Source organism: Herpailurus yagouaroundi, unplaced genomic scaffold, assembly GCF_014898765.1.
Source record: "Herpailurus yagouaroundi ecotype Mexico unplaced genomic scaffold, PumYag 100, whole genome shotgun sequence".
In the NCBI taxonomy this organism is placed as follows: Eukaryota; Metazoa; Chordata; class Mammalia; order Carnivora; family Felidae; genus Herpailurus; species Herpailurus yagouaroundi.
In genome coordinates, this window is record NW_024412391.1 from 21,871,529 (window position 1) to 21,893,685 (window position 22,157).

The 22,157-nt window shown below is 35.6% G+C and overlaps 1 protein-coding gene across 2 annotated transcripts in view; it reads left to right on the forward strand.

Moving 5' to 3' along the window:
- IQUB (IQ motif and ubiquitin domain containing) overlaps positions 1 to 22,157 on the forward strand; it is a 119,396-nt gene that overhangs the window by 5,788 nt on the left and 91,451 nt on the right. For both annotated transcript variants that reach the window (XM_040472093.1, XM_040472092.1), the window contains exons 3-7: positions 2,053 to 2,187; positions 5,173 to 5,334; positions 5,422 to 5,594; positions 6,147 to 6,302; positions 18,658 to 18,868. In XM_040472093.1, coding sequence (XP_040328027.1) covers positions 2,053 to 2,187; positions 5,173 to 5,334; positions 5,422 to 5,594; positions 6,147 to 6,302; positions 18,658 to 18,868 — 837 coding nt within the window. The remainder of the gene's footprint in view (positions 1 to 2,052; positions 2,188 to 5,172; positions 5,335 to 5,421; positions 5,595 to 6,146; positions 6,303 to 18,657; positions 18,869 to 22,157) is intronic.

Sequence of the window (22,157 nt, forward strand, 5' to 3'; positions counted from 1 at the left end):
AAGTAATCAAGCCCAATTATATGTAACTGAAGCTGTTATCCTTCAGTTTCATTATTCACAATAAATTTAGGCTCCATTTGTTTGTTTATTTTTTAAAGTAATCTGTACGCCCAACGTGGGTCTCGAACTCATAACCCTGAAATCAAGAGTCGCATGCTGTACCAGCTGAGCTAGCCAGGCACCCCTGGGCTCTATTTTTTGATATTTCTGTGATTTCCTGATACTTTAGCTTTTAACAAACACATGGTGATTAAGATAAAGTTGTCTTGGTCCTGTACTTCCTGAGACTCATAAATTCCTTCACATACCACTCCTTCCCAAAGCTTAGGAAGTCACTGCTATGAAAATTTTAAAATATATTAACCATAGAATTTTGAATCCATAAAACAGCTAAAATAGCCTTCTGATAATATCTGTGAAAGTGTTTTCTTTGTTGATAGCTGTGAAAACAAGTTTTAACAATCTCAATCTTAACATTGACAATACCTAGTTAAATTTCATTCTGAGATTTAAAAAAAAAAGTTTTTTTAATGTTTATTTTTGAGAGATTGAGAGACAGAGTATCAGTGGGGGAGGAGCAGAGAGAGAGGGAGACGCCGAGTCTGGAGCAGGGTCTAGACTCTGAGCTGTCAGCACGGAGCCTGACGTGGGGCTCGAACCCACGTACCATGAAATCATGACCTGAGCTGAAGTCGGACGCTCAGCCGACTGAGTCACCCAAGCGCCCCTCATTCTGAGATTATTAATAAATGTCTCATTTAGCTTTATGAAAATTGTCATGTGTCAGGCATCTAGAAGTATACAAAACTTTTTTGGCCTACAGTGTGCACTCTACCCTCCAACTTACTTATTACATCTTCTCCATTATAATTTAAAGTCTATAGATGTAAAAGAAGAACGTTTACCCCAGTATAATCAGCTTTTAAATACTATGTTTCCCTCCTATAATTTGTGAAGATAATCATTTTATAATAAGTTTTTTGTTATCAACATGTGTCTTGATTTCCTATTTTATAGAATGTGTAATGAACTGTATAATGTCCATTTTTGTGAAAAGTAGATTTGTGTGCAGTTATTCTAGATGTTTGTAATGAACAGTGATTTCCTGCCTTGCATTTTGGCAATATAGACATAAATCAATTATGGGAGGAAGAATGGGGCACCTGGGCGGCTCAGTCAGTTCGGCGCCCGACTCTTGGTTTCAGCTCAGGTCATGATCTCGTGGTTTGTGAGTTCTAGGCTCACATTGGGCTCTGTACTGACAGTGTGGCATCTGCTTGAGATTCTCTTTCCCTCTGTCTGTACCTCCTCTGCTCACTTGCTCTCTCTCTCTCTCTCTCTCAACATAAATACACATTTAAAAAATTATGGGAAGAGGAATGGACTTAGTATTAGACACCTTCTATTTTGAAAATTTCTTTATTGACTTTTCTTAACTTCATGAATAATCACTGATTTACTAATGCATGCTATCAATGTGTAATCGAAGTATGCACATTCATAAGTTCAGGGACAACCTCTAGGTCTTAGGGTCTCCCCTTCCAATACTCAGTACACAGAAATGCTTGAGTTTCTGAGATGCTCCTGTGTTTATATCTGAGTAATGTAATACCAGATACCAATACCAAATTAGTACCAAATAATACCAGTGTAACACCAGATATTGGAAATCTTTAAAAGTAGTTTAGCTTTATTTCTTTCTTATTTCTTGTGGCATTTTGAGCAAAGAGGTAATCTTGAAAGTGCATTGAACCTCATAGCAGAGACTGGAATAATGATCTGAACTTTTAAGCTAGAGTTGGGGGAGCAGGTATTGACTACTGATGCTAATTCTTGAGATTCTGAGTTAATTTTCAAAACCAAAACTGAATGTCACTTCTCATAGCATTTGAAAAGTAACTCTTATCATGGAGGTACAGTGGGGGAACATGGCAGAGGCAACCTGCATTCTATGTGGTTAAAAATTGTCCCATAATTTTCTATCTGCTTATGCACTGGGTTGCTGACCCTTGCTTTTGACTATGATTCTTTCTTTTCTCTTTTTATCTATAGTAAAAGTTGTACTTTTTCCTGTGGGCCAGGAAATTATAATGCCTTTTAAAATAGACTCCATTGTAAAGTACCTCAAGGATCATTTTTCATACATATTAAGTATCCCATCTAACGTACTGCAGATGAGATATTCAGGTAAGCTTGGAAGCGAATAAAACTTATCAAGACTTCTTTAGTTTTAATGTGTAGATAAACAAGATCTTTAATTTGTTAAATGAAATATCTTGATATTTACTATTTGAACATTATATTGTGATTATACATTCATTCAACTCATTTTTATTGAGTACATATTTGTTCTAATACTTTGCTAAGAACTAAAGATGTAGAGAAACATGAAACAAAACTTTGTCGGTTTACAGACTAGTCAGAAAGATGATATATGCAATAGTTAACCACATAATGTGCAAATGTTTTAATGGAGATATGCTCAAAAAGCTGTGAGAACAGAGAGGAAGGAAACCGGGAGGTTCTAGAAAGCTTCATTTAATAAAAGTGACAATACGTGAGCTGAGTCCCAAAGAGGTGAGAAAACCTGGGACTTCAGGGAAGTGGTAAGAAGTTTAGAGTGGCTGGAAGTAGATGCTGTGTGGTGAGTAGGAGGCAATGAGGTTGAAAGAAGTGGATAAGGATGAGCATGTATAAAATAAGAAGAGGCCTGAAAACGATTTATCTGTCAGTCCTTATACAGTAAGGTGAATTCACATTCCCTGATGTTCAAGTTTACTTATATTTTGTGGGCAGTATTGGACAGCCCGCTTTATGTAGCTTTGTGTCATGGGAGGATTTAGTCTTTGTAACTGTGATATAATTAGTAAAACCATGATAGTTAAATAAATGTTTCTATAGAATATGTCTGCACAGATCCTAATATTTTCATTTTAAAAGTTTTGGTACTAACTTAAAAAGATGCCACCAGAAAGTTTCCAGGGAAATAAAAACATTTTTTGTGTGTGGGAAAATCCTAAATACTAAAAAGGATTAAGCCACACCTGTTAAGTTCCTCCTTGTCAAATCAGAGAAAATAATCAGTTCAATTTCAAAATTATTTTTAGAAAACTGTTATAATGAATGTGCTGTAATACTAAGATGTTCATGTATTCAAACAACTGATTACTAAGGTTGGTTAGGGAAACAATACTAAAATTTAAACTTATTAGTAATAACAATCATGATAGTTAATTTATTGAGCACATATTGTGTACTAGTCCTATAAAATGTTTTGCCTATATTATCACATTATCATTCAACCCACATAACAACCCTTTGACATAGGTATTATTATTAACTTTTTTTTTTGAAAGAAGGAAACTAAAGCTTGGGAAACTAGCATAAATTCACATAGCTAATGAGTGTTAGAGTCTGAACTTAAACATAGGTATGACTCCAAAAAGGGAATTGGAAATTGTTTGGCATTATATACAAAGTGAAGTTCAAAACTGGAGAAGAGAGAGCACTTTGAGCCTGGAGTAGCTAACTAGTGGTACCTGAGACTAATCTTTGTTCTTTGCACTTCATGACCTTTCCTCTGTATGTGTAAGTGCCAGGCATCACCACTGGGTAACAGGGTTATGTCAGCCATGATAATTAAAGAGCTTGATTCTGTGTCAATCGCCCTCTAAGACAGGTGCTTCTCCTAGTACTAGAATTGGAGTTCAAATTGGGACTAAGCCTACTATACAAACTAGAGGAATGAAGAGAAGAAGGGTCTGGGAATCTATATTCGTTTTCTATAGCTGTTATAACAACCACAAGCTTAGTAACTTAAAGCAACACATGACTTCTCTTATTGCTCTCGAGGCCAGAAATCCTAGATCAGTTTCACTCACATGAAGCTGACATACAGGCAGGGCTGTTCTCCCTCTGGAGGTTCTGGGGACAATCTGCTCCCTTGTCTTTTCCACTTCTAGAGTTGTATACCTTGCATTCATTGGCTTGTTGCCCCCTTCCTCCATCTAAAGCAAGCAGAAGAACATCTTCAAATCTCTCTCTGCTTCTGTCTTATCATTTTCTCTATAGTCACATCTCCCTTCCTTCCTCTGTAAAGGCATTTGTGATTACATTTAGAACACACTTAGATAATCCAGGATAATCTCCTGATTTCAAAAATTTTAACTTAATAAAATTTGCAGTCATCTTTGCCATATAAGGTAACATTCATTGGTTCTGGGGATTAAGACATGGATATATTCTGGGGCCATTATTCAACCTATTACAAAGCCCGTATAACATTCATGTTAATTTTCTAAGTTAAGAATTTGGGGTGTGGAATTGAAACTCAAGCATCTTTATACTTTCTTAAACATAGCAAAAATAAACTGGTGGTATCTGATATATTTCTAAGAATTAATGTAACAAAACCTTTGCTATGTTCAAATTCCCAATTGTAATTTAGGATGACCATTCATTGGAAGAGTCATATATATTCTATCAAAACAGCAGCCAATAACATTACACATATTTTTGTATTCCTTAAAATAGAGAAATAAAATTGGAGTCAATTTATAGAATAAGCCAATGAAGGGGGTAGAAGTAAAAAAGATACAAAATAACATAAAAATATAGTGGTGTGCACTTTTTCCAGCACAAAGCTGAAGCTTAACTCTACTTTTCCATGAATTTACTAATATGAGTTCCTGATTATAGAAACAGAAAGAGAAGGATTCTTTGGAACTCTGAGTATATGCTTTTCTGCATTGGAGACAGGAATGGGTATTACAATAATCAAATTTTCCCTGAATTAGATATGTCCTGTGCTTACACACATTGTGATTTTTTTTAGAGAATCAATGTTTAGAATACGATTTTACTCATAGAATATGTTTTTACTTTAAAATATCTATAGAGTTGCATGCTTATTATATATTTGTGTTTCTGATGAGAAATCCTGTGAGAGTTATAGCTTTATTTATAATGTGGAATTCTTGCATCTTAACTTTTCCCATTGTGGAGTTTTCTGTACTAACATTATAGTAAGGGGTGGACATCATCAATATTCTATTAAGTAATTAAACTATATGTGTTCATAGAATCATCTTCGATGTTTTTGATCCCCTTAAAATGAGTACATATAGTTATTTCTTTGTCATACACTTCTTATAGTTTCATGTCATTTTTTAGGAATAATCCTTAAAAATAATGAGACCCTGCTACAACATGGAGTTAAGCCACAGGATATTGTACAAGTGGAAATCTTTTCTACAGATCCAGATCTATTTCCAATCAAAAGAGTAGATGGATTAAGTGATGCCTCTCACATCATAACTGTCAGAGTACAAACTGGTTAGTTATTTGATGTCTTTTAGATAAAGTATTTTAGAGTCACTTTGTAGGTGAGCTTTCATTCAGTCTTGGTTTTTACCTCCTTAGGCATTGCTCAGTACCAGGACGTAGCTGTTGAGATTATAAAATCTGACTTTCACAAACCATTTCTTGGTGGATTCAGACATAGAATAACAGGAGTAGAATATCACAATGCTGGAACACAAACTGTACCTAAAAAGATTACCAAAAAAGACTATGCATTTTGTAGGGATACCCAGGTAAGAGTTTTATTTTCCTATGGAGATTTTTGAAACTGCAGAATCAACAAATGTTCTGTATACCTGTCTAAAGTCTTCCCCATTTGCAACGATGTGGGTATGCTAAGTGAAATAAGTCTGTCAGAGAAAAGACAAATGCTATATGGTTTCACTCATATGTGGAATTTAACAAACAAAGAAGCAAAGAGGGGGAAAAAAGAGAGAGAGACGCAAACCAAAAAACAGACTCTTAACTATAGATAACAAACTGATGGTGATCAGAAGGAGGTGGGTGGGGGGATAGGTTGAATGGGTCATGGGGATTAGGAGTACACTTGTGAGGAACACTGGGTGATGTATGGAAGTGTTGAATCACTATATTGTACATCTGGAACTAATATTACATTGTATGTTAACTAGAATTTAAATAAAAACTTAAAAAAATTAAAATCTTTCAAGGAATTATATGGCAATTAAAATAATAACAGAAAATTTACTAAACAGAAAAATGTGCTCTTTACTCACTTATATGTGTATATAGTGGATATTTAAATATTTATGTTTTTATTTTAGACAGTTTTTCAGAGAAAAAAGCTCCAGCAAACTACAAATACAACATCCACACAGATGACTAAAATTGGGGTGTATGTATCAAATATGACTGATAAACTGGTAACACCAGGAAAATATTTTTCAGCAGCAGAATACCATGCTCAAAGATTACAGGCGGTAAGATAACTTTTATCATGAGTGAATTTTAAAACTGAAGTACATAAGCCAGTTGTTCTGTGTGTGTCTGCCTGCGTTTCTGTATTCCACACTAGTTTACGAAGAACACCTACGTGAGTGTTGTTAAAGAAAAAATTATTCGTAACACGTATTAAAGATGGTAAGGCAAACTTTTTCAAGAGGGGCTACTCCTTGGAGTTTTGTAGTAGGGAAGAGAGATTGGGCTCAACCCCAAATAAAAAAACTGGGAAAACTGGAAATTTATAGCCAAGGAGTAGGGTAGGGGTCAATGGAAGGGAAATTACCATGAAAACATGAAAGGAAATGGGAGATCCTGGCTAACCCATTCTAATGGGATTTTTGCTGAAGGCAGGCCAGAGTGATTAGGCATCATCTGTTGGATATGAAGGAAGATGAGGAACCTGATCAAATATTGAGGATAATCACATATGAGGGTGGGGATTCTGGTTAAACTTACTTACCAGGATTTTGCTAAAATTGAACAATGCAGAGATGAACACAGAAGCCCAAAAGTTGAGGCCTAGTTGAAAAAATGCCTGATTAGAGTTTGGTCAAGGAGAGAATGTTTATCAGTCAGAATCATGTTTTACTGGTATTAAAAGCAGTTTTTATCTCCACATCCTCCCCCAATTGTTGGGGCCCCCCCCCCCCACCGCCCCCCGTAAAAGGAACAAGAATTCTAAATGCTCCTAATCCCTTCCTTTCCTTTAGGGATTCCCAGGGGTTTTGTGTGTTATGTTTGGCCATTATTGGTTTTGTCCATCTCTGTCCCTTAACCTTAACTCCTCTATCCCTTGGCCTTAATCCCTGGGACAGTAGAATCACCTACGGAGCTTTCCAGAGTAATTGAAACCAAAGCATACTAAAGTCTGTTTTCTCTGATATTGATATAATTGCCGCTCCAACTTTTTTATGTTACATTTGCATTGTCTTTTTCTGTCCTTTTACTTTCAATCTATTTGAGTCTGAATCTAGTGTGTATCTCTTGTAGACAGCATATAATTGGATCTTGTCTTTTTATCTAGTCTGATCATCTCCACCTTGTGATTGGAGTGTTTAAAACATTTATATTTAGTTTAATTATTGATAAGGTTGGATTATATCAGCCATTTGCTATTTGTTTTCTGTATGCCATTTGTCTCTCTTATTCTTTCTTCTTCCTTTACTGTCTTCTTTTATGTTAAATAGGTATTTTCTAATGTACCATTTTAATTCTTTTTTTTTAATTTAAAACCTTTACTTTTAGTATAATATATACTTTAAAAAATATGCAATTCAATCATTTTTACTATATAAGCAGAATTATACAACTGTTACCACAATCAATTTTAGAACATTTTCATCATCCTGGAAAAAAAATCCTGGACCCAATAGCTGTCAATCCCTATTTTCTGTCTTAGGAAACCACTGATCTACTTTCTGCCTGTATTGATTTGCCTATTCTGGATATTTCATATACAGGGAATCATACAATATGCAGCATTGAATAAATGTTTTTGTTTATTTTTGAGAGAGAGGGAGACAGACAAAGTGTGAACAGGGGAGGAGCAGAGAGAGGGAGATACAGAATCTGAAGCAGACTCTGAACTGTCAGCACAGAGCCTGATGCGGGGCTCGAACTCACAAACTGTGAGATCATGACCTGAGCCGAAGTCAGATGCTCAACTGACTGAGCCACCCAGGCACCCCACAATATGCAGTATTTTGTGATTGGCTATTTTTAAACGTAACATAATGTTTTCATGGCTTATCCATGTTGTAACAGGTATCAATATTTCATTCCTTTATACTACAGAATAATATTACATTATAGGTACTCAATTGGATATACCTACGGTATCTATGCCAGCGTATATACTGTATTTTCTTTGTCTATTTACTGGTTGATGGACATTTGGGCTGTTTCCACTTATTGACCATTAGGAATAAAGCTGCCATAAACATTTATGTACTAATTTTTATGTGGACATATGTTTTCATTTCTCCCGGGGTATATGTCTAGGAGTATAATTTGTATCATATGGTGAATATAGATGTTTAACCATTTTAAGGAACTGTCAGACAGTTTTCCAAAGCAACTACACCATTTTATGTCCCACCAGAAGTATACAAGGATTCTAATATCTTCACATCCTCATCAACACTTGTTATTGTCTGTTTTTTTCATTATAGCTGCTCTAATAAAGTGAAGGGACAGCTCATTTGGTTTTGATCTATACACCATGATGACTAATGATACTGAATATCTTTTTATGTGCTTGTTAGCAACTTGTCTGTATTCTTAAGAGAAATGTATATTCAGATCCTTTGCCATTTTTAATTGGGTTCTCTTCTTTATTATTGCTTTGTTGTTTTTTAAAATTATTTTTTTTTAGTTATTTCCTAAGTGGTTGCTCTAGTGTAATTTAGGGATTACAATATACATCTCAGTTTATAACAATATACTTGACAGTAATACTAACTAAAATCCAATAAAATACTGAAACTTTGCTCTAATAAAACTTCAATTTCAGGGGTGCCTGAGTGGCTCAGTCAGTTAAGCGTCAGACTTCAGCTCAGGTCATGATCTCATGGTCCTTGAGTTCGAGCCCCATGTCGGGCTCTAAGCTGACAGCTCAGAGCCTGGAGCCTGCTTCGGATTCTGTGTGTCCCTCTCTCTCTGATCCTCCCCCGTTCATGCTCTGTCTCTTTCTGTCTCAAAAATAAATAAACATTAAAAAAAAACCCTGCAATTTCATCCCTTCTCCTTTGTGCTATCACTGTTCTACAAATTTATATATTCTTTGTATATTTTAAGCTCTACAAATCCTTTTATAATTTACCGTTTTATGCAGTTGTCTTTTAAATAAGTTAATCATAGGAGATCCTGGGTGGCTCATTTAAGCATCTTACTTACGCTCAGGTCATGATCTTGCAGTTTATGGGTTCAAGCCCTGCATCGGGCTCTGTGCTGACAGCTCAGAGCCTGGAACCTGCTTCGGATTCTGTGTCTCCCTCTCTCTCTGCCCCTCCCCTGCTTGTGCTCTCTTTCTCTCTCTCTTTCTCAAAAATAAATAAACATTTTTTTAAAAAATTAAAAAAAATAAGTTAATTGTAGAAAAGAAGATATGTATAGTCCTTGATATTTACCTATATAATTATCTTTTCTGGTGCTATTTATTTCTTCATTTGGGCTAAAATTAATATCTAGTGTCATTTCCTTTCAGTCTAAAGAGCTCCCTTTAGTATATCTTGTGTATGCTTGTTTGCTTGATGGTATCCTGAATATCTCTGTTCATTTACCTTATTTTTTTCCCATCCCCTCAGGGCAGATAATTTCTAATGATGTATCATCACATTTATCATTTTTATTATGATAAAAATTATTATATTATTCAGATCTGTTTTTGAGCCTGTCCAATAGGTTTTAATTTAATTAAAATCCCAAAATTTTCATTTGGTTCTCTTTTTTAAATAATTTCTTTTTACTGATAATAATTTTTACTGATAAATAATAATATTTAACTGATAATAATTTCTTTTTACTAATTTTCTTTTTACTGATATTCTCTATTTTATGAATCATTGCCATCTTTCTTTTAACTTTTAAACTTTATTCCCTTTAGTTCTTTGAACATGTTTATCATATCTGCTTTGAAATCTTTGTAAGTCCAACATCTTAGACCCCTCAGAGGCAGTTTCTATTGATTGGTATATTTTTTCATTCTAAATTGGTCATACTGTCTTCTTTTTGCTCTCATAATTTTGTTGTTGTTGTTGAAAACTAGACATTTTAAGTAACATTGTAGCAACTCTGTATCCTGTCCCTGTTTACTCCAGGGATTGATGTTATATCTGTCTTATATTTGTTTAGTGATTTGTCTGGATTAATTAATTAGAGCAGTGGTTCTCAACTGGGAGTGATTTTGCTCCCCAGGCAGCATTTACATTGTCTGGAGATATTTTTGATTATGACTTGAGGGTGAGGGTGCTAGTGTCATTTAATGGTAGAGGACACATATCGTGCCAAATATCCTATAACGCGTAGGAAACTCCAACCCCACTGCAGCAGCTGGTTATCTGGTCCAAAATATCAACAGTGCCATTGCTGAAACCTGCTTTAGAGTTTGTCTCTATCACAATATATGGCCATTGATTTCTCTGCTCAAAAGAAATGTTGTTGTTTTTCTTCTTGTAAGTCTGGCTTCCTAAGGGTTGCCCCTGGTTTAACATAGCTTAATGGTTAGGTAATGATTGATCAAAGGCTGTGCTCAAATTCCTGGAGCTGGTAAAGCTTCCACTCTCACTAATGGATCCATGTGTTTGGAGGATGCATTGGAAGTTCAGACAAGTTTAGTTTATGACCATCCTGGCTTTTACTTTCTGCTGGGTTTTCTTCTTGCATTTCTTCTGCACAAGGCTTCACAGGCAGCCTGGGATATGTGAACAGGTAGGGCTTTCTCCAGTCTCTCCTGAGTATGTATTCATCCTTGTACATGTGTTCAGCCTTCAGACTACCAAGGATATTTGGGAAGTTATCAGGGCTCGCTGTGGCCTATCTCCTTTTCCTGATATCTCTGATTAATTTCTCACTAGTCTGCCTGTCTGTTGCTTGCTCCAGACTACAATCTCAGCTATCTGAGTTGCTGGCCTCTTTTTTTTTTTTTTTTTTTTGCCACAGAGATTACTATTGTTTGTGACATTGCTTAGGGAGTATAGAGTTTTTCTTTGCTTCATTTTAAATCAATTCAACACCCTGAAAGTGGACACAGATAAATCCAGGGTGAGGAGAAGGAAGATACGAGAGCAGCCCCAACTTGAAATGCCATAGACTATTAGTGCTCCTACTTGAGGGTTAGTAATCTTTCTTCAATAAACATTTATTTGATGTATGCCTTTGGTCAATTTCCAGAATCCTGAAATGGTTATTATTTTTTTTTTAAAACAATTTTGTACAGTTTTATCATTCCTTTTTGGAGAGAGCATTTGATGAGACTTTTACTTTTCTAATCTGGTAGTCCTGCCCCCAGACCCAAAGAGAATTTTCAGTGACCTATTTTGACATGACAGAATTTTCACAATTGAAATAAAGTATATTTTAATATACATAAAATATAAAATATATTTAAAAATATGAATCTCGGGGTGCCAGGTGGCTCAGTTGGTTAAGTGTCCAATTCTTGATCTCAGCTCAGATCTTGATCTCAGGGTCATGAGTTCAAGACCCGCAATGAGCTCCATGCTGGACATGAAGCCTACTAAGAAAAAAAAAAAAATAGAATGAAATGAAATGAAATAAAATAAAATAAAATAAAATAAGAATCTCTTAGAAATTTATCAGGAATGTGTATGCATGCACACACACACATTCCTTAAATTGTAATCTATAATCACTTGTATATATGGTCCAGTCACTATTATCTTCTTGTGTATTTTCCTGAAGGAGCTTGGTCTGAGCCTGTATAGAATTGGCCCTATAGGTGATCTGTAGGCAAGGTGGATGCTCTTAGCTTGAGAAGATGTTCCCTGTCCATTTGTTGTTTGGTCTTTGGAAAGTCTGCTAGGCATTGCGGCTGGTGCAGGCTTTAAGGGTCTGGGGAAGGCAGGCTGGATTGGCTGCTCCACAGGAGTGTAGCTTGGAGAATGAGAAGGCCGGAGAACACAAAGGCTTCCTCCCATGCCCCAGCTTGTTTGTTACCGGATCACTCATATAACAACTACCATACTTTTCATCGCCTGCAAGTTCATTCTGTCAGTGGCCCTATGTTTGGCCTGAATGTGTCCTGGGGAACCTACCTCCATGAGGAAGCTAAGATATTACAACCCATGCAATAGGCTCATTAACTTGAAGGAGGGAAGCCAACCAGGGCAACTTGCCTGGCTTTTATTAAGGGAGATACGGAAATAGAAATTTGATAGAAAGTAATACTCTGTCATATTATCATATTGGTGTATTTCCTTCAGTCATTTTCTACATGTATAAAACACATTTGAGACCACACTGTGTGTCAATGTGTCTTTAATTCATTACTGAATAACTTCTGGATTGGGTTGATAAATTTAAAAAATACCTATTTAGTCTCTTCCTACCCCAAATTGCTCAACTGAATTGCACACTTTTAACACTAGCTTTTGAAAGTGGAAAAGTCTACTTACTAGGTTTTGTGAAGGAAGATGTAGTACTGACTAGCAATCCTCCTTCCTTGCTGGGTATTTCTGGCAGATTCAAACTCAGTGTTAAGGTCCTCTTGGATTATGACTCAGCTTTGCTGGGTCTCTAGCTCCAGGCATCATTGGAACAGAAGCAGTCCATGGTGGTGACAAGGACTCAAGGCTAGTGCAACACAAGTACAAGTGTGTGAAAAGCTAAAGAATTTGTGCAGAATGTAAGTCAATGCAGTGCTTCTTTCATTGAAAAAATGTTGCTGTGAGAAAAAAAGTCAACTAAATTAAATAGTGTGTTTGATTTACTCTGTAATGCAGGGTTCTTGAGGCCATTTGTAGCCTGGTAACAAGGTAAGAAGCCATGTGGGCCAGGAGTAGAATCATAGGCCACATTTTGAGTACCACTGTGAGAATTTTTAAAACATTTTTTTAATATTTTATTTATTTTTGAGAGAGAGAGAGAGAGAGAGAGAGAGAGAGAGAGAGAGAGAGAGGAGGGACAGAGAGGGAGACACAGAATCCGAAGCAGGTTCCAGGCTCTGAGCTGTCAGCACAGAGCCTGATGTGGGGCTCAAACCCATGAACCATGAGATCATGACCTGAGCTGAAGTCAGACATTTAACTGACTGAGCCACCCAGGTGCCCCATTCATTGTGAGAATTTTAAATAGGTTCCTCCCCAATCAATGTCCACCCAGTGCTGAAGGCTGTTAAATCAAAAGATGCTCTTTGCTTTTTTACTTCTTTCTTTTTGAGACCCAGAAGAGAGCACCTAATTATTAGGGCCAAAGTTTGACTAATATTAAAACTACTAAAATTCTGGGGCACCTGGGTGGCTCAGTCAGTTATGGGCCTGACTCTTGATTTCAGCTCAGGTCATGATCTGACAGTTGTGAGATTGAGCCCCACATCAAACTGTGCTAGGCATGGAGTCTGTTTAAGATCCTGTCTCTCTCTCCCTCTGCCCCTTCCCTGCTCACTCTTGCACATTCTGTCTCTCTCTCTCAAAAAAATACTAAAATTCTTTGAATTAGACTCTTACCAACTCCAATACACCATACATTTAGTGCTATTTATTTTTCAAAATTAAAAAGTTTTTATTGAGGTATCATTGACACGTAACATTATATTGGTTTCAGGTATACAACATAACAATTCGAAATACATGTGAAATGATCATCACAGTAAATTTCGTTACCATCTGTCACCATACGTGGTTAACTTTTAGAATTTACTCTCTTGGCAACTTTCAAGTATGCTTCACAATATTATTGACTGTAATCACCATGATGTACATTATATACCCATGACTTACTTATTTCATAACTGGAAGTTTTCACCTCTTGACCCCCTTCACTCATTTCACCCATGCCCTTACCTTCCTGCCCTTTGACAACCACTATTCTGATCTCTTCATCTATGATTTTTGTTTTGTTCATTTGTTTTGTTTTTTAAATCCCACATGTAAGTGAAATCATATGACATTTCTCTTTGACTTATTTCACTTAGCATAATTCCTTTAAGGTCCATCCATGTTGTCACAAATGGCAAGATTTCATTCTTTCTTATGACTGAGTAGTATTACAGTGTGTGTGTGTGTCACATTTTCCGTATCCATTCATCCATCAATAGCCACTTAAATTATTTCCATGTCTTGGCTATTATAAATAATGCTTCAGTGAACATAAGAGTTAATATATCTTTTTCAATTAGTGTTTCCTCTTCTTTAGATAAATACCCAGAAGTGGAATTGTTGAATCAAATGGTAGTTTAATTTTTAATTTTTTGAGAAACCTCTATATTGTTTTCCATAGTGACTGTACCAATTTACATTCTTACCAACAGGGCACAAGAGTTCCTTTTTCTCCACATCCATGCCAACACTTTTTATTTCTTATCTTTCTGATGATAGCCATTCTAACAGGTAGAAGGTGATATCTCATTGTGGTTTTGATTTGCATTTTCCAGATGATGAGTGATGTTGAGCATCTTTTCATATGTCTGTTGGCCATCTGGATGTCTTTGGGAAGATGTCTATTCAGATCCTCTGCCCATTTTTAAATTGGATTGTTTATTATGATTATTTTTTTGCATTTGAGTTTTAGGAGTTTTTATGTTTTAGATATTAACCCCTTTTCAGATATATGATTTTCAAATAGTTTCTCCCATTCAGTAAGTTGTCTTTTCATTTTGTTGATGGTTTCCTTTGATGTGCAAACGCTTTTTAGTTTGATATAGTCCCATTTGTTAATTTTTGTTTTGTTACCTTTGCTTTTGGAGTCGGATTTAAAAAATTATTGCCAAGACTTGTGTCAAGTAGCTTACCACCTGTTTTTTCTAGAAATTTTTTTGGTTTCAGGTCTTACATTCAAGTCTTTAATACAATTTGAAGTAATTTTTTCTGTATAGTGTGAGATAATGGTCTAGTTTCATTCTTTTGCATGTTACTGTCCAGTTTTCCCAGTAGCATTTATTGAAGAGACCATCCTTCCCCATTGTATATTCTTGCCTCCTCTGTTGTAAATTAGTTGACCACGTATGTATGAGTTTATTTCTGTGTTCTCTATTCTGTTCCATTGATCTATAGTTCTGTTTTTATGCCAATATGTAGTGTTTTGATTACTATAGTTTGCATTGTAGTTTCAAATCAGGAAGTATGGTATCTCCAGCTTTGTTCCTTTGGTAACAAAGTTAAGAGAGATGTGGAATGTTCCTTTGCTGAAGTTCAGCATGTTTGTTGTAAGTTAAGGCTGCTTCTCTCTGTCAAACTGACATAGATCCTCCTGCCAAGAGTGGGATGCTTCATTTTTGGTTATCTAATTTCAAACAGCAAAGTTTCTGATAGATTAGTATTTTAGAGTACTAAGTTTCTCAGTGTGCACAGAATAATAGTATTCACTCAAAGGAGGGGATTGTTAGGACATTTTATAGCTGTAGTATGTCCTTGGAAGAAATATTGTTTCCTGTTAATTTCATAGCTGACAATTAATGCCTGTTATTCCAGCCTGATAGATTTTTATGTTCTCAGTCCAAACTAATTTTTATTTTTTGACTGTACAGGGCTTGGATGGTAGCTCTGTGATATCATCAAGAACCTAAACTCCTTTTACCTTTCCATTCCATTAATCTTATGAGCTTATAACTTACATGATAATGCAATGGTTAGTCAACCTTCAGCATAATGTCTGCAATCTATGCAGGAAGAAGGGAGAGGTCAAGGGAGCATGAGCCATATATGTTACATTCAGGAGTTTTCCCTGCAAGCCCCACCCAGTGCCTTCCAGTTACATCTCATTGGCCCAAACTGTGTCATGTGATTGTGCTCACTGCGAGTGTGTGACAAATACATTTTTAAACTTTCATATTGTTGTTCCTCAATAAGATTGAGGTTTTCTTATTAAGGAAGTAGGAGAGAATGGATATTAGGTGGGGAGATGGAAGTCTCTACAACACTTTCCAAACTCCAGTAAAATGGTATTAAAGGACTAAAAAAATGTAAACATACAGGAACGAAGAATACATGAAAAGAGAGAAGAGTGTCAGTCAGTTATTTCAAAGTTGTAAAACAGATGGAGAAATGTTAACTTGACTTACTTAAGCTGAGGAAGTGAAACTCTAAATGCCTGCCAAGGGGGATGGCATCAAGAACCAAACTGCTTTGCCCCATACAACCTTGGAAGGTGAATAGGAGTTTTCTAGGGAGGTGAAAGTGGGATGTGAGTTGTACACAGAGGGATGGGTTAAAAGCCAGTATAGGAGGAAATTTCCACGTAGTAAGTTCTTTTGTCTTCACTGACTCCTTTCTACTTGTATCATATTTACTTTATTCTTGAGCTTCTTGATTTCATGCTTGTATTTATTTTAAATCTTTTTTGTTTTAAGCAATATTATATATGACTATTGATATTTTTGTATTCATTCTTGCCATCTCATTTTGGTTTTTATTTATTATTCACATTTTGTTTGTTTTTTCTTTTACCAGCCTTTTCTTCTTTTTGTTAGTTTGACTAAACATTTTCTTTCTTTTTTTTTTTTTTTTTGTTCTTTCATAGTTGAAAGCAGGTCCTTTGTTTCTGTTTTTCTAATGGTTCCTTATAAAAATTTAAAAAAAATTTTGTTTCCTAAATTTTTTATGCCAAAGGCATACTTAATCAGGCTCTATCTTTTCCATGAATAAGTCAAGGTCCTTAGCAGGGTTTTCTGTTTTTCCTTTCCTTGCCCTCACCCTCATTCCTCCTAGCCAGTCAGATTGGATCTGGAATTATAATTATATACATATATGTATGTATATAATTATAATTATATGTATAATTTACTTTATAATTTACTATATATTTATAACTTCACTTTGTTGTTTGATATATTTATATTGATATATATGACTTTTTCCAAATAAGATGTATCTAGCTTGATAACTCTTTTGGAAATGTTTTCTCAGTTCTTTAATCTTTCCATTTTAACTTATTTTTCTTGCTAGAACACATTCTCTAGTAATTTTTTCAGAGATGATGCCTGGGAGATAAACCTCTTAGTCCTGTTGAATCAACCTCATTCTTGAAGCTGAATTTGAGCCCACATAGATAGATTTAAACTTGTTTTCAAAATTGTTTTTCTTTATAACACTGAAGCCCTATTTGATTAAAAGTCTGATGTCAGTTTTGCATTTCTTTGTTTCCTCTTTCTGGAAGCTTTTAGGGTTTTTACTTTATCTCTAGTAATCTTATTGTGATATGCTTGAGATTTGGCCGTGAGCCCTTTCTATCTGAGAGCTTATGTCTTTAGTTTGGAGACATGTTCTTTTAGTATATTTGGAGTAATTTCTCTGGTCAACTTTCTTCATTCTGTCTGGAGCTTGCTGGTCTGACCACCACTCTTTGGGAACCACTGTTCTGGTATTTCTGTTCACACAAAAGTAAACTTTTCTTTGTTGAATGAGGAGGAGCCTTATATTTTGTGGGTTCTTCCCAAATGTTTGGTTATTCCTGGGTGTGTAGACAGGGTATTTGAGATCCCTTATGTCCAGTGTGCTATGCATATTTGTTTACCGCAGTGATTTTAGGGGATGGCCAAGGCTTGATTCTGGAAGAGAGCTAGTTTTATGAAGAAGGGGCTTCTACTCATCATGGGTGTCACCCACGGGTGTGGTTTCCCTAGATTGTTTTAGAGAAGCCTGTCCTTTTGGCATTTTTCAAGCAGTCACTTTGCCATTTGCCCTAACACACCTCTTCTGCTCACCGGATCCACTGGTTTAGGGCTTGAAACGGTCTTACAGACCCTTCTGTATTTTCTAGCCTGCTTCTCCATCTTCCCTGTACATGATTAGGCATAGATTCCTCTTCAATTTATTCTACCTCTCTCCCTTCTTGAGGGGATTCTTCAAAGTTTCTGTTCCTTTGGAAGTCTCCGTTAGTTGATCCAGTGTCCTGATTTCTGCTTATATGATTTTCCGTGATTACCAGAGATTAGGTCACAGTAAAGGGATGTATCAGCATATTCTCTGTCCTCAATCTTGATCTAGCCTCTCCACATTTTATTTTTATTTATGAGTTTAGTAAATAAAAAAATCTCTCAGTTATATGGCAAGTTTTTTGGGAATTTAGTACTATACTATAACTTCAGACATATTTATTTTTCTCACAATTTAATAAATACTTGTTTTCTTAAACGGAGACTTTTATCTAACCTGCCTTTGGTAGTTACTACATATAACCTACCTGCTTTATGTTTAGGTAATGAAATTTTGTTTTAAATATGAGCCTAAGCTGATGGTAGTTAAGATAAACTAGAGATAATTAATATTAGTGACAATAATAGTATTTATTGAGGACTTGTGATGCACCAGGGTTAAGATAAGGGTGTTATATGGAGAATAAACCAAAATCAAACAAATAGTGACTCGCAGAGGAAATATTTAGACTAAGTTTTACCCCAGAGCCTATGCTTTTAAGCATTGTACTAACTACCTCCCAGGAAGGTGTATTTGCTAGATTTTGGAGTCAAATTGCTGATGTGCATTATCCACAGCTTATGTGTCCCTATGTGTGTGAGAATGTCTGGCATAGAGGGAAACCTAGACTCTCAGTTTGTTTAGTAGTTTTTACATTGGAATAGAAATAATCACTATTGCCTTTTGTTCTTATCTGATATAGTTGATGGTAGACACTTTTTATTTCCTTTTAATTTAACTATAGGTAATAGTGTTACAGACTTACTATAGACGATGGCATGCTAAAGTCATGGTAGAGAATTTAAGAAGACAGAAAATGTTAAGGTTGAAGTGGGAAGCAGAGGAAGAAGAAAGGAAGATAAGAGAAAAAGAAGAATGGATGAAATTGGACTATCACCGGAGGCATAATCCTCAGACAAAAGAAGATTTTGAGCTTCTTTATAATGCACTGGAACGTAAGTTTGAAATAGGCTTTGCATAAAATATTAATTTTATAATTTTTCACTATTAGGAAAAGCAGGTGTATTAAAGACAAAAGGAAGGCCTTCTTATCTCAGGATGAGGTCTTGGGAATCTTGGCCTAGAGAATTTAAAGAGATGAATAATGTTTTACACCTGGGACAGGAATTAAGGTGGGAATAAATTGGGGATGCTTTTATATCAACAGTGGATAAATAAAATGTGCATACTGCTCTGTAAATTTTGTGGTTTAGTATATTATCTCATTCGATCATCCCCATGAGATAAAAAGAGAATGCATTGTCTAATCTGATTCTCTGATGGTCTTGGGAATTTGTGAATGCAGAACTGAACTGTCTTGAATCCCTCAATTCAGCATCCTGTCTCTGATTTCTGTTCTTTAGAGGAGGGCTTGGCAATACCTTTTAATTCCCACCCGTTAATGATCAATATAGATGTATATTCTTTACACAATTGACGTTTATGCCTTATTTCTTCCACAGAATGTGTGTTAGTCATTGACACAATTAAAAGCTTCAGTTACTTGACAGGCCAAGCACTCCGTACTCAGGGCAATAGATACGCTGTTCTTGAAGTTGTTTCTCATTGGTCCCTTCCAATCTCAACTTAAATGTTGCCTACTCAGAGGCTTCTGTGACTGACAGTCCAACCTGGATATCCTGTTGTCATTTAATGGTTATCATTGCACACCAAACTTTTCATTTATATCACCACCACAATTTGTAATAATATATCTTTTTGTTTAGCATTAATTTTCACCAGTGGATTGCAAACTCCATGAGAGAATAACTTATTTATTTTTTTTGATGCTCTCACTTTTTCTCTGCTTAGCTCATATGCCCAACAAATATTGGCGGGTTGAATGAGTGAGTGAATGAAAGGGAACCCCAAGGATGTAATGCAGTTATCTCTGGCTTCCACTTTTCCGGTAGTACCAGCTAAAGTGCCAGGAAGTGGAACAGAGAGTTACTAATTACTTTAGATGCCAGAAAGTAGAGAAGTTGGGTTCTTGTGACAATGTAGAGGAATTTTCAAAATTAAAAATAGCCTCGGGGCACCTGGATGACTTAGTCAGTTAAACGTCTGACTCTTGGTTTTGGCTCTGGTCATGATCTCATGGTTCATGGGATCGAGCCCTGCAAGGGGCTTCGCGCTGGCAGCACAGAGCCTGCTTGGGATTTGACATTCTCTCTCTCCCTCTCTGTCTCCATCCCTCTCTTGCTGTGCTCTCTCTCTCTCTTTCAAAATAAATAAATAAAAGCTTAAAAATAAAATTAAGAGTAGCCTCAATAGTTTTTTTATTTGAGCAGGGTCTTTTCATCCAAAGAAATAACAGTCTTTGACTTCTCTATGATTATTTATGACATTAACTTTAAGCAAATTTTCTTAATATAACTTTTTATATACTGTTTGTGGGTGTTATTATATGTTCTGTTACTCAAGTCACCCTTCCTCTCTGACAGCAGTTTTAGGTGTCAGATATTGGGTCTATTAAATAGCTATATGGTAATATGCTATTCACCAAAAGATAACACAGTGAAACACTAGGTCTGATAAGCAATGCTAATAAATTTATCTCTTTGGTAACATGCAAAATTGAGTGGCTTTAGGAACGTGGCAGTGTTTGAGGTAACAGCCTGTTCCCTCAGCTTTTACATCTGCCTCGTCTTTCTCCTAATCATTGACCTCTGCAAATACTTTCTGTTTTACTTTAAACCTCACTTCTATTTTCATCCTCTCTCAGATGAAAACAAAGTTTACTTTTAAATGTTAAGAATTAAACAGAGAGCACTGTTGGCAAGATCTAGGAAAGATCTTATTGACAAGTATAAAACTAGAGTTCTGTTATAGCAGAACTCTATTCAAATAATATTCCAAATTCCTATCTGAACAAGCCCAAGGATATTATTATTTCGTTGGTTGACAGGCAGTTGTGTAAAACAACAGAAAATATGCTGAGTGAGGTTCTACCTTTTCTACTTATTGGTGGTATTAACTTGGGCAAGTCACTTATTTTCTTTAGCCTCAGGTTCTTCATCTACAAAAGGACTTACTGATATCTGGCACGTCTATTTCACAGGGCTTTATGATATGTGAATAAATAAATGTTACATTTATGAAAGTACTTTAAAGGTGCAAAGAATTATGCATATATAGTTATGTTATAACTATAATTATTATTAGTTATTAATAGTTATTACAACTATAATTTTATATTTGTAAATAATTTTATACAGATTTTCTATCTTAAAATAGAGCAGATATACTTTATATGGCTACACATGATTTATATGGAATAAAATGAAATTTCTTATATAAAAGAGGCATCTCTTTAGTTTTCTTCCAGCCCTAAAGTTCTAATTTAAAACTCTCAGAATAATAATTTTTAAGTTTTGTTGTAGTCTTTGAAACTGCTGCCCTCTTGTGGCTCATAGTAACAATTACATAGTTTAAATTAAAACTCCTAAAAGAAGTTCAGCTTTTCCTCTGGGTAATCTGTCCCTCAGTAATAAAAGCAAAATAGATCATTAATGAAAATTAATTGAACTACATAAGTTAATATAATGTATCAAAGTCAAGACCATTTCCAGGCAACACTATTTTATCTTTATGTTTGTTTGTTTTTTCTTACAGCAATATGTTGAGGATGACTCCTTTTATTGATCTGAATTGTCACTCTTATTTCAGACTCAGCATAGGGGTTATCATCTTTAGGAAACTTCTCTTGACAGCACAGATTGGGCTCAGAGCCTCTTTTCCTTGCCCACAATTCCCTGTAAACACCACTGTCTTAACTGTGTACATTTGTACTGAGGGTGCCTGATAGGACCCTTGCTCATTGTTGAATTGAATCTGCTAACCCTTTGCTTTGTTTTGACTTGTGCTAATGGCCTTTTCTGACTCTTCTCGGATTATTACTTCTGATCTCAAGGTACCTTGACTTCTAGCTTCTGGAGTCCACTGACATCATCTGGCTCTGGGTATTCAGTCTGAATCTTCCTTGGTTCTCTCCATGTAGGCTTGCAGTCTGTGAATGAGAATTTTAAAAAACAGATGCGTATAAACTGCTACTGGTGGACAAAATCTTGTATGTTCTTCTATTTCTTGTTTGGAAATTGCAAGTTTAGAGCTCAGGAATTTTAGAATGTGTACAGACTTTAGGTGCTAAGTCCTATCCTTTCATTTTTTTAATTAAAAAAAATTTTTTTTACATTTATTTATTTTTGAGAGACAGAGAGAAACAGAGCACAAGTTGGGGGGGGG